Source organism: Cebidichthys violaceus, unplaced genomic scaffold (assembly GCF_023349555.1).
Source record: "Cebidichthys violaceus isolate CVI_PGR_0920_01 unplaced genomic scaffold, fCebVio1.0.p SCAF_12, whole genome shotgun sequence".
NCBI classification, from domain to species: domain Eukaryota; kingdom Metazoa; phylum Chordata; class Actinopteri; order Perciformes; family Stichaeidae; genus Cebidichthys; species Cebidichthys violaceus.
Genome location: NW_027176285.1, coordinates 1824927 through 1840282, shown reverse-complemented (window position 1 = coordinate 1840282; position 15356 = coordinate 1824927). Strand labels below are relative to the sequence as shown.

General features: G+C 42.7%; 3 protein-coding genes across 7 annotated transcripts in view; all 3 read right to left on the bottom strand.

Annotated features, from left to right (window-relative positions):
- The window catches only part of LOC137868878 (RIMS-binding protein 2-like), a 55492-nt gene extending 50933 nt beyond the window's left edge, over positions 1-4559 (bottom strand). For 3 of the 5 annotated variants that reach the window (XM_068705879.1, XM_068705883.1, XM_068705880.1), the window contains exons 1-2: positions 4421-4559; positions 2628-2771 (exon numbers count right to left, since the gene is read on the bottom strand). In XM_068705879.1, coding sequence (XP_068561980.1) covers positions 2628-2771; positions 4421-4480 — 204 coding nt within the window. In that variant the 5' untranslated portion in view covers positions 4481-4559. Of the gene's footprint in view, positions 1-2627; positions 2772-3787 lie in introns of all 5 variants that reach the window. The other 2 variants (XM_068705881.1, XM_068705882.1) reach the window with 2 other exon arrangements.
- A 997-nt stretch (positions 4560-5556) lies between these two features.
- Positions 5557-9371, bottom strand: noc4l (nucleolar complex associated 4 homolog). Its single transcript, XM_068705494.1, has 15 exons — positions 9213-9371; positions 8927-9053; positions 8659-8765; positions 8361-8468; positions 8033-8182; positions 7805-7907; positions 7625-7659; positions 7484-7534; positions 7278-7389; positions 7070-7130; positions 6873-6983; positions 6527-6690; positions 6324-6406; positions 6038-6151; positions 5557-5923 (listed from the first exon to the last, which is right to left on the bottom strand). The coding sequence occupies exons 1-15, from the start codon at positions 9363-9365 to the stop codon at positions 5804-5806; spliced, it is 1599 nt and encodes a 532-aa protein (XP_068561595.1). The 5' UTR covers positions 9366-9371; the 3' UTR covers positions 5557-5803.
- Positions 9372-10390: 1019 nt separating this feature from the next.
- Positions 10391-12754, bottom strand: pus1 (pseudouridine synthase 1). Its single transcript, XM_068705878.1, has 6 exons — positions 12467-12754; positions 11984-12210; positions 11750-11887; positions 11501-11603; positions 10701-11407; positions 10391-10601 (listed from the first exon to the last, which is right to left on the bottom strand). The coding sequence occupies exons 1-6, from the start codon at positions 12528-12530 to the stop codon at positions 10569-10571; spliced, it is 1272 nt and encodes a 423-aa protein (XP_068561979.1). The 5' UTR covers positions 12531-12754; the 3' UTR covers positions 10391-10568.
- Positions 12755-15356: the final 2602 nt, after the last annotated feature.

Here is a 15356-nt window from a genome sequence, read left to right as displayed (position 1 = left end):
GATTTAGACAGACTGTTATAAATCTAGCGTCAACTGCTCGGGAGATAAATAATTCCGTATCATTCACAAACACGTATCGCTGCTCCTCATGAAAAGAATACATGTTGTCCTGTGTTTCCCAGAATGCATTAAACCTCTCGGAATCACAGCAGCTACAGCAGCATCCAGCACATAATGTGTGTGTTTGGAGTTTAACAAAAATCAACAGTGTCTAACAGTCCATACAAGGGAACGGGGACAGCAGCGTGGACAGACATGTATGTCTTTGCGGATACAAACATTGACAATGTCCCTACCTTCAAAGCAGTGCCGCTAATGTCCCAAAATGACTCTCTTCCTGTCACATCACAGGCTGGCAGTGGAGGCAGAGGTGACTCGTTCGCACGTATGCACGTGTTTGCCGGTGCATGAGTGCCTGTGTGTGTGTGATGAGCGTTTTCAGATCTGCAGCTCCACTAGCTTGCCTGTTCTGTACGCTACTGGAACAGGCTGGAGGTTCTCACCCGATCAGTGAAAGCAAAGAAAAAAAAAAGCTACAGTAGCTTGGCACTCTCAGACAACACACACACACACACACACACACACACACACACACACACACACACACACCCTGAGTCCCACCCCTGAATGTGTTAACGCTCCCTCTCGCGCTCTCTGCTTCCCCCCTCCCTGACTCGTTTTGCTCTCCGTCTCGCCCATACGCAGACATGTGCACACCCCAAAACGACGTCACGCTGGCAAGAAAAAAAGGAGGAAAAAAAAAAGACATGCAGGGCAGCTTTCATTTAAAAGGACTTAGTAAATCCGGTGAGCAGTGATGTGTAAATCATTACATCATAGATGAGCATTTTGTCCTCTCTGAATAGATTTCCCAAGCAGAGTAGATCATTGTCCAGCATCCCTGTTTCCTCTGCATCTGGTGTTCTGTTTTGCTGACAGAAGCAACAAAGCACACACTCCAGATTTACACATAAATATATATATATATCACATGTTTAACGTTTGCCCCGGTATTACTACTTGCAACATTCCTTTAGCATCAAATCCAATCTACACTTTACTGTTCCTGGACAGACCTCAGATACAACCATCCATCCGCTCTCTTCACCTCCTCTAAATCCCCGATCGGAGGACTCAAATTGAATCAGCGCGGCGGTTTTAGTGAGGTTGCATCAGCAGCAGGCACTCAATGTATTATGTCGATAGGCGTCCTCCGTTTAACACCGGAGCGGAGGCACAGGACAGAGGAGAGGACAGAAAGAAAGGAGACACTAAGTGTGCGTGAGTGAGAAGAGAAAGCAGAAAGTACTCTTTGTTCCACTCTGTTGCCTAGCAACGCTTGCTTCCTTACTGTAGACGCGTTGCTCTCGTAGTGAACTGGTTTTCGTGACATGAAGCCCTGTGAGACCAGGGGTTCAGGAACAGATGGAAACCGGATTGGGCAAAAATATGCAATGACCCCTTTAAATATGCAAATAGCTGAAGGCAGCGTGTCATTTAACTACCCAACAAGCTGCTGCCTCTACAGCGTGGTGTGGCCGGGCAAGTTGTAATGTTTGATATGTGTTTTTTAAGAAGTATGCTGTCCTCTTCTGGTCATATTGAATAAAAGGAAAAATCCAAACATGTGGGATGGAGTTATCGGTTGAAGACTTTCTCTACACCTGGTGACACAAACTAAATAGATTTTGTATGGGAATGTATTGTTAAATATTTGGCTTATTTGATATTTCACTTCAAGGTCTGAGTTCTTCTCATTGAGCCATTGCAGTGCTTCTGTTTTTATCCCCATAAAGAATATCAGTCAAGGATAGAAATGCCTTTTACGATCCATCTTGTTGACCGGCACATCTAAACCAGGACATGGCATCAAAGCTCCCGAAACATTTGTAGTATAGGAAGATTTAAAACCACAGCAGCAGACAGTGGTTCATTTGTTAGGGTCGTGTAAGGGAAAAGATTATTGACAACAACGGATTTGCGGTCAAAAACACGAAACTCTTTAAAATGTTAAGACTGGAGGAGCGGGAATGAGATTAAATATTATTCAGGAATAACAATGGTGACCGTGCTGAAGAACAAAAATAGATGTTGAAATCATATTTTAGTTGTTCTGCTTTTGTGCTCTACAGATCAGAAAATAGACCTTCCCAGTGATAAGATTTTCTATCTATTTGAGCTTGAAGAATTCAAGTGTAGGGCTAAATATTAGGTCAAAGTTTGACTTGTTAAACTAAAAGATTACACATCACAACGAATGCCATCGCAAAGACCTACATCTGTGTTCTAAAGAGCGTATTGGAGAAGGCGGTTGACAAACTCCAACAGGAAGTCTATCATGAAGAGCGGAGGAAAGTCTAAACGCGTCATCAAATGTTGCCTCACAATAACCTGTAGATCTATCAGATTAGGTTGAGCAGATGTTCCTATTTTCTAAGGACAGTCCATGAAAGTGGTGCTTTATCCCCAGATGCCCTCCTCTCAAGTGGGCTACTAACAGAGGAGGCCTGTTTTATGTTGATAACAGGATCATTTAATCACGAGCAAACGTCCCCCTCCTAGTCGTGCTTTCATGTCGTAGCGGCAGTAGCAGTAACACAGGCCTACTACAGTGGAGCCACAGATACCTTGCCCTTGGTGTGCAGGTGGTGATGCTGTATGTTTCTGGCAGCAATCATGGCCAGCTGTCTTTGGATCCACTGCAACTCCACCTGAGAGCGCCTCAGCAGCTCCTCCATGTTAGCGCCGGACGTGTGATCCCGCATTATCACCTGCAAAAACCCACACGACCAAGAGGTTACACACACTGCAAACCTCACACCTCAAGCATAAACGTTCCATGACACTTACTGTACAATTCCTTCATCTTCTTTCATTTCAAAACACAGAACTTGTTTGTTACTGCAAAGTGTATCATCGATCCAATGTCCAGTTAAACAGTGCATGCCGCCTGCATCGGTACGTCTACATGCATGTGTAGGTGCTGACTGGTGTGGTTGATATATACATGTGTGTGTCCATGTGCATGTGTTCGAGTGTGTTCATTGAGTGAGTGAGTGAGTGAGTGAGTGAGTGAGTGAGTGAGTGAGTGAGTGAGAGAGAGAGAGAGAGAGAGAGAGAGAGAGAGAGAGAGAGAGAGAGAGAGAGAGAGAGAGAGAGACACTCAGTTACATAACAGAGGATTACTGTATCACAGCAACACAATGACAGGGGGGAGCATGGAAAAAAACATAAGATGTTATCAGTCAGTCCTAAATCCCCATCTATGTATCCTGTTTTGTACCTTTGCGCAAACACACACACACACACACACACACACACACACACACACACACACACACACACATGCAAGCATGCATGTGTGCCCACTGTATCCATAGAAACTACTATACAGTGACACATGGAAGGTTAAGAAGGTTAATGCTGCTTCAGGAGATTGGATTTATCTGACTCTGCTGCTGCTGCTGCTGCATCATAATAAAGACTCAAACAGCTGATTTCAGTCATCTGCGTTCTGTCTTTTAGACTAATGCAACTGCAGAACAAGATCACAGTAATGAAACTAAATTGTGATGCTAAAAATACTTTTTTTTGGGTGGGGGGGGGCGGGTACTATCAACCAATGGAAAAAGAAGAAATACGGGTGATTTGTTTTCAACCAGTTTTTTCTTATAGAGGAAATAAGAAAAAAAATAAAATATTGTCAAATGAATCAGCTCCCTCTTCCCCAGTCTCTCTTATTAAAGCCTCAGCCAACTGCTCAAACAGCTTCTCAGTGCTGACTCACCTTGGACAGCTTCTATTTCCTTGCAGGGGACTGGTGGACGAGGACAGACAAAACAACAACAACAACAACAACACAAAGCTCAGGAGTCCTGTAGATTCATGCAGAAATGTCCCATCCCGCCAAGCCATGTATGAAGCTGCAATGGTAAGCATCTCACAGATGTATTAAAGTGAGAGGAGGATGCTGCGCGTGCCTCATTATCCAGGCCTCAATGGGGGTTTTCATCTATCTATTAATTATTCTATTAGCCCATTACTATGATTGATTTGCCGTAAATATGTCACCTCCCTCTGAAGAACAGCATTACTATTGTGATGCCATGTAGTTAATTCTGAGCATTATTGTTCTGCTATTAACACTTTAGCACATTCCTAATTAGAAACACGCGGAGTTCAATTATGGCATTATTACAAACAAAAATAGCTTTAAATGGTTTTGGAGACATGCTCCAAGCTCTGCGTGTATAAAGCTGATAATGCATGGACTTTGTCTGCAGTACAGGAGTTTCTGCAACTGGAGAAAAACTTCATACAATTGCAGTTTGCATATCCTTAGAAAAAGGACAACGTATATCTAAGAACATGATGTTGCACCTGCAACACTGTAAACCTTAAATGTTAATAAAAATCCTACTGTTTTGGGTGGGGAACAAACTGTCACTATGATGACTTCGGAAGGTTGCGTTTTACCCATCCACGTGAGCTCGCTCTCATCCTCTTCACACTGATCTTCTTTCCTGTTGGCTTCTCACCTTCCCGATAATAATCCTCAAAAACGATGAGCCTCAAAAGACAAACACATAACATTTAAAAAAACTTCACATTAAAACAAATAAAATTAAGACATGCATGGATGCTGTGTATCGCTGCACCACATAAGCACGTCCGCCCGTAAGGAACGTCACGCGTCTGGGACAGCGCTACACCTGACATGACTTCAGTCAGTTGTGATTCAGGGTTTTCTCTCTCGCGGTGTTCCTGTACCCAGGGCTGCCTGCTGGTCGACCATATGGCACACTTAACGAGAACATGAAACATGAACTGGTGACGGGAAAAAGAGCGTTTAAGGCTAACTTCGCACATATGGGGGAAAGACCTGACCTCGTGCTCGTGTAGCGCTAACGCTAAAGGTCCAATATCGCGTAAACGTGACCGCGATACTTCCCGGTAACGCGTAAAAGACACGGTTTTGTTTGTAGAACTGAAAGCACCCCACGCACACACACACACGCACACACACACACACACACACACACACACACACACACACACACACACACACACACACACACACACACACACACACACACACACACACACACAGGCCTGACATCCGTCTTCTCCAGATTGAATTCGTTTCTGGCCACCAGCTAGTAGAACTCCAATACTGATCCAATCCCTTTTATCTCTGGGGTCTTCAGCTGCTAGGGTAGCCTGGGATTAGCAGTGGTGTAGCTGTATGGTTACTACTGCTGCTGTAGCAAGGGGTGACTGAAATCAAACGGTGAAAGTACCATTCAATAGTTTAGAAATAGGCTACTAAGCACTGTAGAGCTGGAAAGTCGAGTCAATATTATTTATACAGCCCAGTGTCACAAATCAGCCTCAAGGGGCTTTTCAATCTGTGCTGAATAGATCATCGCTATCTTTTGGCCCTGATTCAGAAGAAAAAAAAAATAATTTAACAGTCCATCGATGACAATTTAGGCCAAACAATACTCAAACTTTCTTTTAACAGTCCCAAAAAAAGTGCCAAATACAAACCCAGAGATTTATTCACTATGATTTTATAGACACTCAATAGTTACACATCAAAGACATCAATAGTCATGGAGAAAAACATAACAACACAACTGCAGGTTGGATGCATGCATGTTGTTCTTGCTGCTGCTCTCATAGAGAAGTCTGTTCTCACTTCCTGTCCGGGCCAAACGGCTGTAAACAGTCACCCTGACAGATGAACTGATCCCAGAGTTGTATAGTGTGTAAGAATGCAGGTCGCTCATTCGTCCTTGTTTTAATCCAGACAGAAGTGCTGTCCCAACACATCTCCCCCTCCTTTTAGTAACTGTGTGGCAGTTTCAAACTCCAGCGGGACACTCTTGGTCTGGGGTTTCTTCAGGTCTCTCTCCATCAGCTAGGGATAAGAACACGGGACGCATTATTCATGCTCCTCAAACGGAGTATAAAGGAGCATTATCCTGTATGAGTAACAGTAACTGTTATCTAAAGTGCGGAAGTGTCACACTACCTCATATGTTGTTATCTCCAGCACCTCGTTGATGTCATCTTCTTGTCCTGACAGAGGTGTGTTGATGGAACCAGCAGCTTTGGCCACATCTGGATGGTAATGCTTCTGCAGTGTCTGCGGGAAACGAGTAGAAAATAGTTGAAAATTAAGTATGCTTCCATTAAGCTAGATTCCTAAATATATATGATATTTCTTCATCTCATTTTCACAAGTCATGGCTCAGTTAAATTCAGTGTCATAGTCGATTTATTTGGGAATCCAAAACCATCCCATGCTGCACACACACCTTAATCTCCCACAAGCTGCTCTCTAAGGCACGGCACTGGGCAGGATCCTCTTCGTCCATTAGATATGGGTCCTCCACGGGCTCTGTCATTATGAGTAGAAACAAACTGCTTCCTTGGATTGTGAACTGGCAACCTAAAACCCCCCCGACATTTTGAAACTGATGAAATTACAACCACCAACGGGAGAGTGGCTGCCGCTCACCATCCTGTGTGCTGGGCTTGTGAATCAGGACTCTGCAGGATGGGTGGCGCCGGATCAGGTTGTAGATGAAGGGCAGCACTATGAGGAGGGCTGTGGGCGGCGCCGTGAGAGCCAGACGAGCCAGGCGTTTGGCAAACGCAGCCACGAGGTACACTGGCAGGTGACTGGGGGAAGGCACAAACACATATGCAGCAAATGTTACTAATGCAATATATATATATATATATATATATATATATATATATACACACTTTTTGAGTTATTCACGGTCATACAGTCAGTTTGAATCAGATTATCACATTCTCCCTAAACACTGTTTTTTTTAGTGAAGCATGAATGTTCTTACCTGGAGCTAAGGAAGAGGTTAGCTAGGTGGAAAAAGCGTGCTCTGTACTTCACGTGGAAAACAGAAGGCTCAAGAAGATTATACAACTTCTTGTAGAAATCCGGGTAATCTCTGCAGGAACACACATCATATAGTACAGTAATTAAGCAATTCAAACATCCTTCAGTCTGCTGTTGTCCTTTTCATGTAATACTCACAGGTTGTGTTGATGTATGAGGACAAAAAGCCCATTGAGGGCCAGCAGGCTGATAGCCCCACCTGTTCAACAAAAACATGACAAAACATCAGGATTACCAGCATCGCCCTGTGTAAAAAAAAAAAACGCTCCTGTGGTCATTTTAAAGCGTTCGTTGTCACACGAAGATGTTGAAGTACTGTCACTACCGAGCCACGCGCACAACTTACCGACTTCATAGGCCGCGGTCAAGAAGTCGATCATCAGCGTGGGTTTACTCAAGTGGGGCAAAATGGAGACATGGAGGATCACCAAGATCTTTTTGTACATACTGCTTGGCAGCTACAACAGAGAGACGAGACGGCACGGTGAAGACATTTTAATAAAAAAAAGACATTTAGACATGACTGTGAAAGTCAAGATTTTTTTAGAATACCTTATACTTGAGAAAGCCCAGCCACATCCTCTCAAAGGCACGCTTGTGTTCCTGTTATGAAGTAGAACATTTGAAATCATATTCGGGGAAATATCCAAGTTAAGAAATGTCAAAGTCGGATTAAAAAAATATTTGACTTACATTCAGTTTAGCAGCTTTCCAGTCCTCATGCTTGGCTAGAAAGAAGAAAAAAAACATCAGTTTAATGACTTGTAAAAAAAAACAGCATTCATGTAGAAAACTAACAACAGCAGCCTCTTCTCCCCACACAGAAGAAACTAACGCTGCAACATTGTGGCATCGACAACAAGCAGGTCTCACCTTCCTGTTTGATCATGAAGTTGTTGAGCTCCGACTCCTGGCTCGGCATACCGATGTTGGACATGAGGGTGAACACGTTGTTCTGATACACAGGCACCAACGCCTGAGAGGAACGAGACAAGCCAGCAGCTTTCAGCGCACCGAGTGATATTTACGGAATAAAAGGAACAAATGGGACGAGGAAGGTGAACACGCTCAGCAACAGCAGACGAACTAAGCGCCCCCTACCCCTTTGTTTTTGTCCATGACTTTGGCCACATTCTCCCGGATGGAGCTCATGACATAATAGCGAACGTCCTCCATCTCCAGGAACTCGAAGAACCTGGAGATCAGCAGGGAGTTGTCTGCCGTTTTGGTCAGCAGTCTGTCCACCACGGCCTGATGATGAAACCATAGAAAACATCAGAAGGCGCCAGACAAAAAGGTAGGATGATTTAAAAAAAAAAAAAAAACTGCCTTATTTCTTGTCTTGGAAAACAAAATGGGGAAATAATTGAAGTCGCATAAAGGAACAGATAAAGTGTGTTCATATCCCCACCACTGACTGAATCGTTACCTGGATGAGTTCTCGTGGGAAGCTGTAGTGTTCACTCCAGTCCAGGTCCTGGAGGGGATGCTGTCCTTCTCCTGCAGCAAACTTCATGAGGCAGCACAGGGCACTCTCCTGTATTCAGACAGTTATTGTTAAAAAAATACATAGAAAACAGACCTGAGCTGTAAAAGGCAGTAACCAACCACAAATTACTTGACTCTCCTTTTCATCTGCATTCACATTTTTACAGTAGGAGCATCATGGTTCTTTGTCAAGTGAGTGAGTGAGTGAGTGAGTGTGTGAGTGTGTGTGTGTGTGTCACCTTCACACCATGAAGCTCATGGTTGAGGTGCTCGAGCAGCATCTCCACACAGCTGTTGTATCGGTGTCGCATGAACATGCGGTACTTCTCTTCAGCACTCAACCTTCCTGAAGCAGAAAACATAAATATATATATACACATATACAGATGTGACCTGCAACCCTAGCGAGGGTCAGCGCTGGTGTAACACGTGCTAGCATCCACCTCATAACTAGGGTTCATTGTAATGTACAATTGTTATTATTATTAACCTAGTAACGTTACTCACCACTCAACGCATCCTCCTCCTCCTCTCCAGGTAGTTTCCCCAAAAACAGCTCTTTCTTCTCCAACAAGGCGCTGAACAATTTGCTGCAAGCATTGACGGCGTTGACAACATCTTTCTCCTTGTCTGACTGCAAACGGACACGGAGAATAAAACACACAATGCAGTGTATCGTGTTAGTGACCGAGGGAAGCACGTTAACATCCTACCTGGTGTCAATAAAGCTAGCTAACCAGCATGTATTCAGCTGGGTCCTGTAACAGTGAAACGTAGTTGCGCATATATTCACCTCGAGGAACTCGAGGATGTCGAAAACGTCGTTGGCGTTTTTTCTACTCTCAAGTACATTTTCAACTTTGGTATTAAAGTCAACTTTAGCTCTTTTTCCACTTTGTTCTGATGTTTTCGCCGAAATCACGTTGCGTCTTTTGGCCGGCGCCATGTTTACTGGCTGATGCTGCGTTCAAGTTACTTTGTAATAATATGAAACATGAAACATATTACTACAAACATCCTGGAACTTCCATGTGAACATCATAGACATTTTGTTTGTGAATAATTTAAAATAGACAATAAAATAAACAGTAACGACTATTGAATATCGCCATACAAGGAATTACGTAATATATAAATATACTATATACGAATATCATGCATAGACGTGCGGCAAACATACTTGAGAAGGATATTCTACTTTCCTTTTATTTCAAAGGACAGTGAATGCAGCACCAGTCTTGACCAATCAACTGATGTGTCGCCTCCTAGTGACGGGAGGGTGAAGTCCTGGTTTAGGTTTTAACACAAACCAACCTAACCACTGCTAGGGTAAAGATGAAAGACGTTTTATTACACATTTACTATTTCCCATGTAACACAATAACTATGATCTAATCAAACAGATGATGTCTCATGTGTAAACATCTTCACTGCTCCTGCAGCTGTGAAATAAAAGCTCTATACTATTTGTGATGTTGACTTTCCTAGCTCAGTACATGACTGAATGAAAAATGGACTGAAAATAAATAAGTCTCATTCCAACGTTTTTTTATTTTATTAGCACAATCTAAGGTTTGCGTCACGGTGATCTTACCACACGCCAATTGGTAAATCATTTTCAACAAAAAGCATTAACTGGCTTTACAAATTTGAAGATACAAGGCCAAATAAATAACTGATCACTAAGATATTACAAAATATAGACACTTGATCTCACAGTAGCTACAGCTGATCTTTAAAATACAATCTTGTCTGAGAGCTTGACAGTGAATTTTGTCCCCAATCTTAGAGTGAAGTTGAGGTGAGGTGCATATAAGAATGCGAGTATTGCATTGCAAAAAAATCCAAACCTATCCTTAAGTGTCTTCTTACAAGACAAAGACCCAAACGGCTCTAATGGAGCTGAGACACATTGGTAGAGGGTATTAGCGTCTGATCCAGGGACAAAATAACACCAGGAAACACTCAGGGTACAATAAAGAACAGAGGTGTTTATTGTCTTGTTTGTTTAATAACATTTGTATAAGAGAAGCAGAATTTAATATCACAAACAAAAGTCAATCTTGGAAGATTGAAAGAAAGCTAATTCCCAACAAAAGAGAGAATATTTAGTTCTGAAAACCTCTCTTCTTTCAGCTGGCAGGGTGACTTAATCCGAGTCATTTCTTAAATCTGCGTTGTCCTGGGGGAAGAGGAGAACAATGAACAAAATTATTTATTTTAAACATCAAACATCATGGCTTTAAGTAAACACGATTACTCGACGATGGCTTCCAGATACCTGTTTCTGGTCCTTATTGTCTTGTGCGTCAGTAGCTGTGGCTGTAGCTTCAAAGTCATGGATGGGAAGTGTGGCCATCCAGCTGACCATGGAGCCCTCCTGACACTCCGTCTCAACGATGGTGGGGTAGATGTGAGCCTCCTTGAAGCCCTTGATGGCCTCCTCCTCGCCGTCCCAATCCAGCCGCTCGTGCAGCCCGTCCCCGCCGAACCGCTTGTTGTACCGGTCGAAGTGAACCCTTTCCAGGACCAAGCCCAGTCCCGGAGCTTTGGGAACATCCACCTTGTTGTGTCCCCAGCTGCGCTCCATCACCTCCTCCTTCGCGTAGCGCTTCGTCACCGCAATCACCAGGCCGATCATCTTCCGGATTTGGTGCAGCATGAAGCTCTGGCCTCGTACGGTGATCACAGCGAACTGTATGTTGCTGTTGATGAAAGGCTCTCCGCAAGACATCTCCGTGATATAGCGGCGGGCACTGGGGTCGCTCGGAGCCTTCTGAGAAGTGAAGTTGTGGAAGTTGTGGGTTCCTTTGTAGAGAGAGAACAGACCGTTGACCTTCTGGAGCGTCCCGGGCTCGAGGCGGAAGGCTGCTATGTTGCCAGTATCATAGTCTTTCGGGGAAAAGGCCACTGTTGGAAGCATATAGGCGTATGTACGAGCATCACAGTTGTTTTTGGAATTGAAACCTTGGGTCACCCGTTTAAGACCTGATGGAACAAAAAGGAAGAAAATTGCAGAATGTTAAAAAAGCATCTCAAACTCCAATCAACAAACCTGGATTATTAAAACCAATGTTTCACCGAGGATTCTGATCTGCGGTGGCAGATGCTCGTTGATTTTCTCAACGGTGTCTTCAATCAACCGCAGCTTTAGAGACACCACTTGGCCAGCAGCAGACACGCCCTAAACAAACACACCGATAACAATAATGTTGTATGCAAACTCACATCGCAGGGCACAATACAGTGAATATTTCACTTTTAAAGATGGCCGTGTCGGCCTTGTTCTATGACAAATACTCCTTCTGGGATGCCTGCACAGACTCGTACCTTATCCGTTCTGGCACATCTTTGGAAAGACATCTTCTTCATCTCATCGCCATGGTTTTCAGGAATGCAACCGGATTTAATGAGTGCAGTGACCAGTTCATCCTCGATGGTCCGAAACTGAGAGGTTCCGGCATTCCTCTGAAACACAGAAAACACACATTTAGAAAGACGTAACAACAACAACAAAAAAAGAATACAAAGTGCTTGGAGAGGAGAATCAGCTACAGTATGTACCTGCATGCCATAGTATCCCTTCCCAGAGTAAGCCACGAGGAGCACCACTTTCTTTTTGGGATATTTCTTTTCATCTTCAGCTTTTTCCTCTTCTGCTTTTAATTTCTTTGCAGCCTGCACCTTCTCCGCAGAGTCCTCGTTCTCCTCGTTGGCTCTTTTCAGCAGCGTGGCTGTCTGCTCATCTCTGGATCCTTCACTCATCATGCAAAGCGACTTCCAAGGGCCACCTGTGGAGAGACCCGAGAAATACTCCATGACCAGGACGCGCCTATGAGCCTGTGAGCTATCTACATGTCATGTTCTGTAAGGTTAGCCGTGATTATGACGAAGGACGCCATTACATGTTGCACAAATATAAACACGGTAAGAGAGAGAAGTGCTGCGGATAAAAAGGGTATTTTTTTTAAAAACAGGAACACGCGTAATCACGACTTGCACACCGAATGCATTCACAGGCACATCGTCTTGGATGTGTTCGCTTACCGTTTCTTTCTAACGTCAGTCTGTTGTTAACTAAGGCACTCAACAGCGGTCGGATTTTAAACATGTCACGCTAAGCCATCATGCAGCTAGAGGATGCAGACTGGCATGTCAGCCGAACTACGGAAGCTAACGCGGAGCGGAATATTCAGACACAACCAACTTCCGGTGACGAAATATAAAGTCTCCTGAAGACGCAACTCTGCCTTGCAAAATTCATTAATATATGTAAATATAATGCAAACTGTAGCTGTGTCTAAGAGTCCTGTAGTAGATGCGGCAACATAAACACATGGCCAAAGTTAACTTTGACCCCTGTGGTAAATATCGCGAGACTCGCCTTGTTCTCACTTTTGCATACTTTAAGTAATTTATTTAAAAGAAACAATTTCTAAAAAAAATAGAATTAAATAAAAGAAAAAAGAAAAAAACATTTTTACATCCACTTATATGGAAAATTCAAACCTTGAAATTCAACTGCTTAATATGGTCTTTTATGAGGTCTCTTAATGTAGGCAAGTGATGAACCTCAGACAACTTCTGGACCACTTATATCATGTTTTAGAATGTAATCATAATGGTTTTATGTGTTTACGTTTGGTAGAGGACTAAGGAAAAGTAACACTACATTCAGCCAAATAGAGTTTCCAGAGAACTCAGACATAAACCCACATGTACTTATATTTTTGTCCACTTGAGTGCAGCAGAATCACATGAATGGAGGAGTCATCCAGCTGCATTGGAAAATAGATATTCAAATGCCACCAAGTTTGTTTGTTTTAGATTATGGTTTGCAATTTTGTGACTCTCCTGGCAAATCTCAGGTTGTTATACATGAAAAGCAACATGAGGCATAGGAAATATATAAAGTCAGTATAGACAGAATGGGATGTTTCCTTTGGTGGGCTCCAGGAACTATCACTGAATAATCAGAGCCAAACATCAACTGAGCTTTATAATTCATAATCTTTATACTTTTTATGTAAGACTACAATGTATCTTGTTATAGGGTAAAGCTCACTGCTTCCTCCTTTCTGTATAGACTGGCTGCTTGTGTCAAGAGGTTTACAAGGACTCTTTCCTCATGTAGCTATATGATAACTATCACTATAGTAACATAACTTGAGCATTGATACATATGGGTTTCTTGTATAAACCAATTACATGATACAAAGCATAATCGATATAAAGAAGCCTTTCCAATATTGATTCACATTAGCGGCTCATTATAATTTGCTATGACTCACGAATCCATAATGCCCGTGAGGAAACGCTTAAGGTAAATTATAGTTGCAATGGGATTCAGCGTTCCCTGAGGAGAGAGGTGTCTGTGTCTTTCCCAAGGACTCCACTACAATGGGGGATTGTGGTTGTCAAGAGGCTCAGCATTTAACCCTCTCATCCTGGGATGGCCTTATAATGTCCACTTGCACTTTTTCAGAGCCCCTTATAAGGTGACCGAGTAGTTTTCTGCGGAAAACACGAAGCCAAACATAGGCATGCAATGGGAAAAGGGCCCTGTTTGACACGATGCCAACTCACACGGCGTGTGCCAAATGTTCTAACAAAATGCTGGAGTTACTCACGGCACGCTGGTGATTCTTTATGTGAAACAGTGATTCTTCAAGACTGGTAATGCAGCTGATTAGGCTTTACAGCGTAGGAGTATCTTTCACTTGAATTATGATAGCTTTTTCATAGCCTGTAGCTAGAAGGGCATTGGTGAGTGTCAAGTCCCAACATTGAAAAGCTGTGAAATCACTGAATGCAGCGAGAATCTTTTTCATTTAGCACGTTGTGATTGTAAATGTATGTTCCACCCAGATGTCTTAGAATAACCCCAAGTATAAGGTTCAAATTACAAAAGAGTCTCCTAACTTGGTGGACAAAAACATTTATTTTCTTTCTTTTTTTTCTCGCAAATGTTCAGCCATCCCCTGGAGTCAGACATAAACAAAGCCTGTATTGTTTTAACCTCAGTGTCCTGAGATGTCTCATCTCAAGTCTGACAGAAAGAAATCAGACTAAAAGGAAAGATTCTCCAGCCTCCAAAGAGAGTGAACTGGCCTCACGGTGAGCTGTAAGCTGTCCAAACAGACCTAAAGCTTTCCGCAAAGCTCACACTCACCTGGACTCCCAGTGTGAGCTGGCCACAGCCACAGCCCAACCTTGACCCGATTGGACAGCAACACATTGCCTCTGTACTGCCACCACATACAACACAACATCATTATTCAAAAACCTGGCTGAAGTCTGTATAGTTCAAGTATAATGTTCTGCATTCTTATATGTCGTCATTATCTTTTCTTTTTTTTATTAAAGCATAACAACTGATATTACTCAAGTGACATAAAACCAACTTGTCCTTTAATTAAGACATATGTGTATGTTTTGCACCAAGTATTTCTTGATTGGTGTTATTAATCAAAACATCTATGACATCCTGGCTCTCATTCACAGCATTTTTTAATTCTTACCTCAAGCTGTTGTGCGTCTTAATAGTTACAGATTAGGTTTTATCACATTTCATTTTTTATTAACTAACCCAACTGTGAACAACTGTCACTATAGCTGCACAGATTTAGTCTTTCCCTGTCATTGAGCAGGAGTCTGATTGCGGCAGCAAACATTAATCACAGTCTTAAAATAACTTGCCTTTCAAATAGACAGCAGATACTGTAGGCTGCAAAAGACAGAAGCCTTCCCACACATTAACTATATCCTTCTCTTTAGGGATTTTAGATAGACAGATAGATAGATGTATACTTTATTCATCCCCAGGGGGGAATTTGTATGTTACAGCAGCAAAGATATACTTTAGCAAACGCAGTAACAGAGTAAATGATGCACAAGTATATACAATAAAATAACAGAGTAGAACATATTAAATATA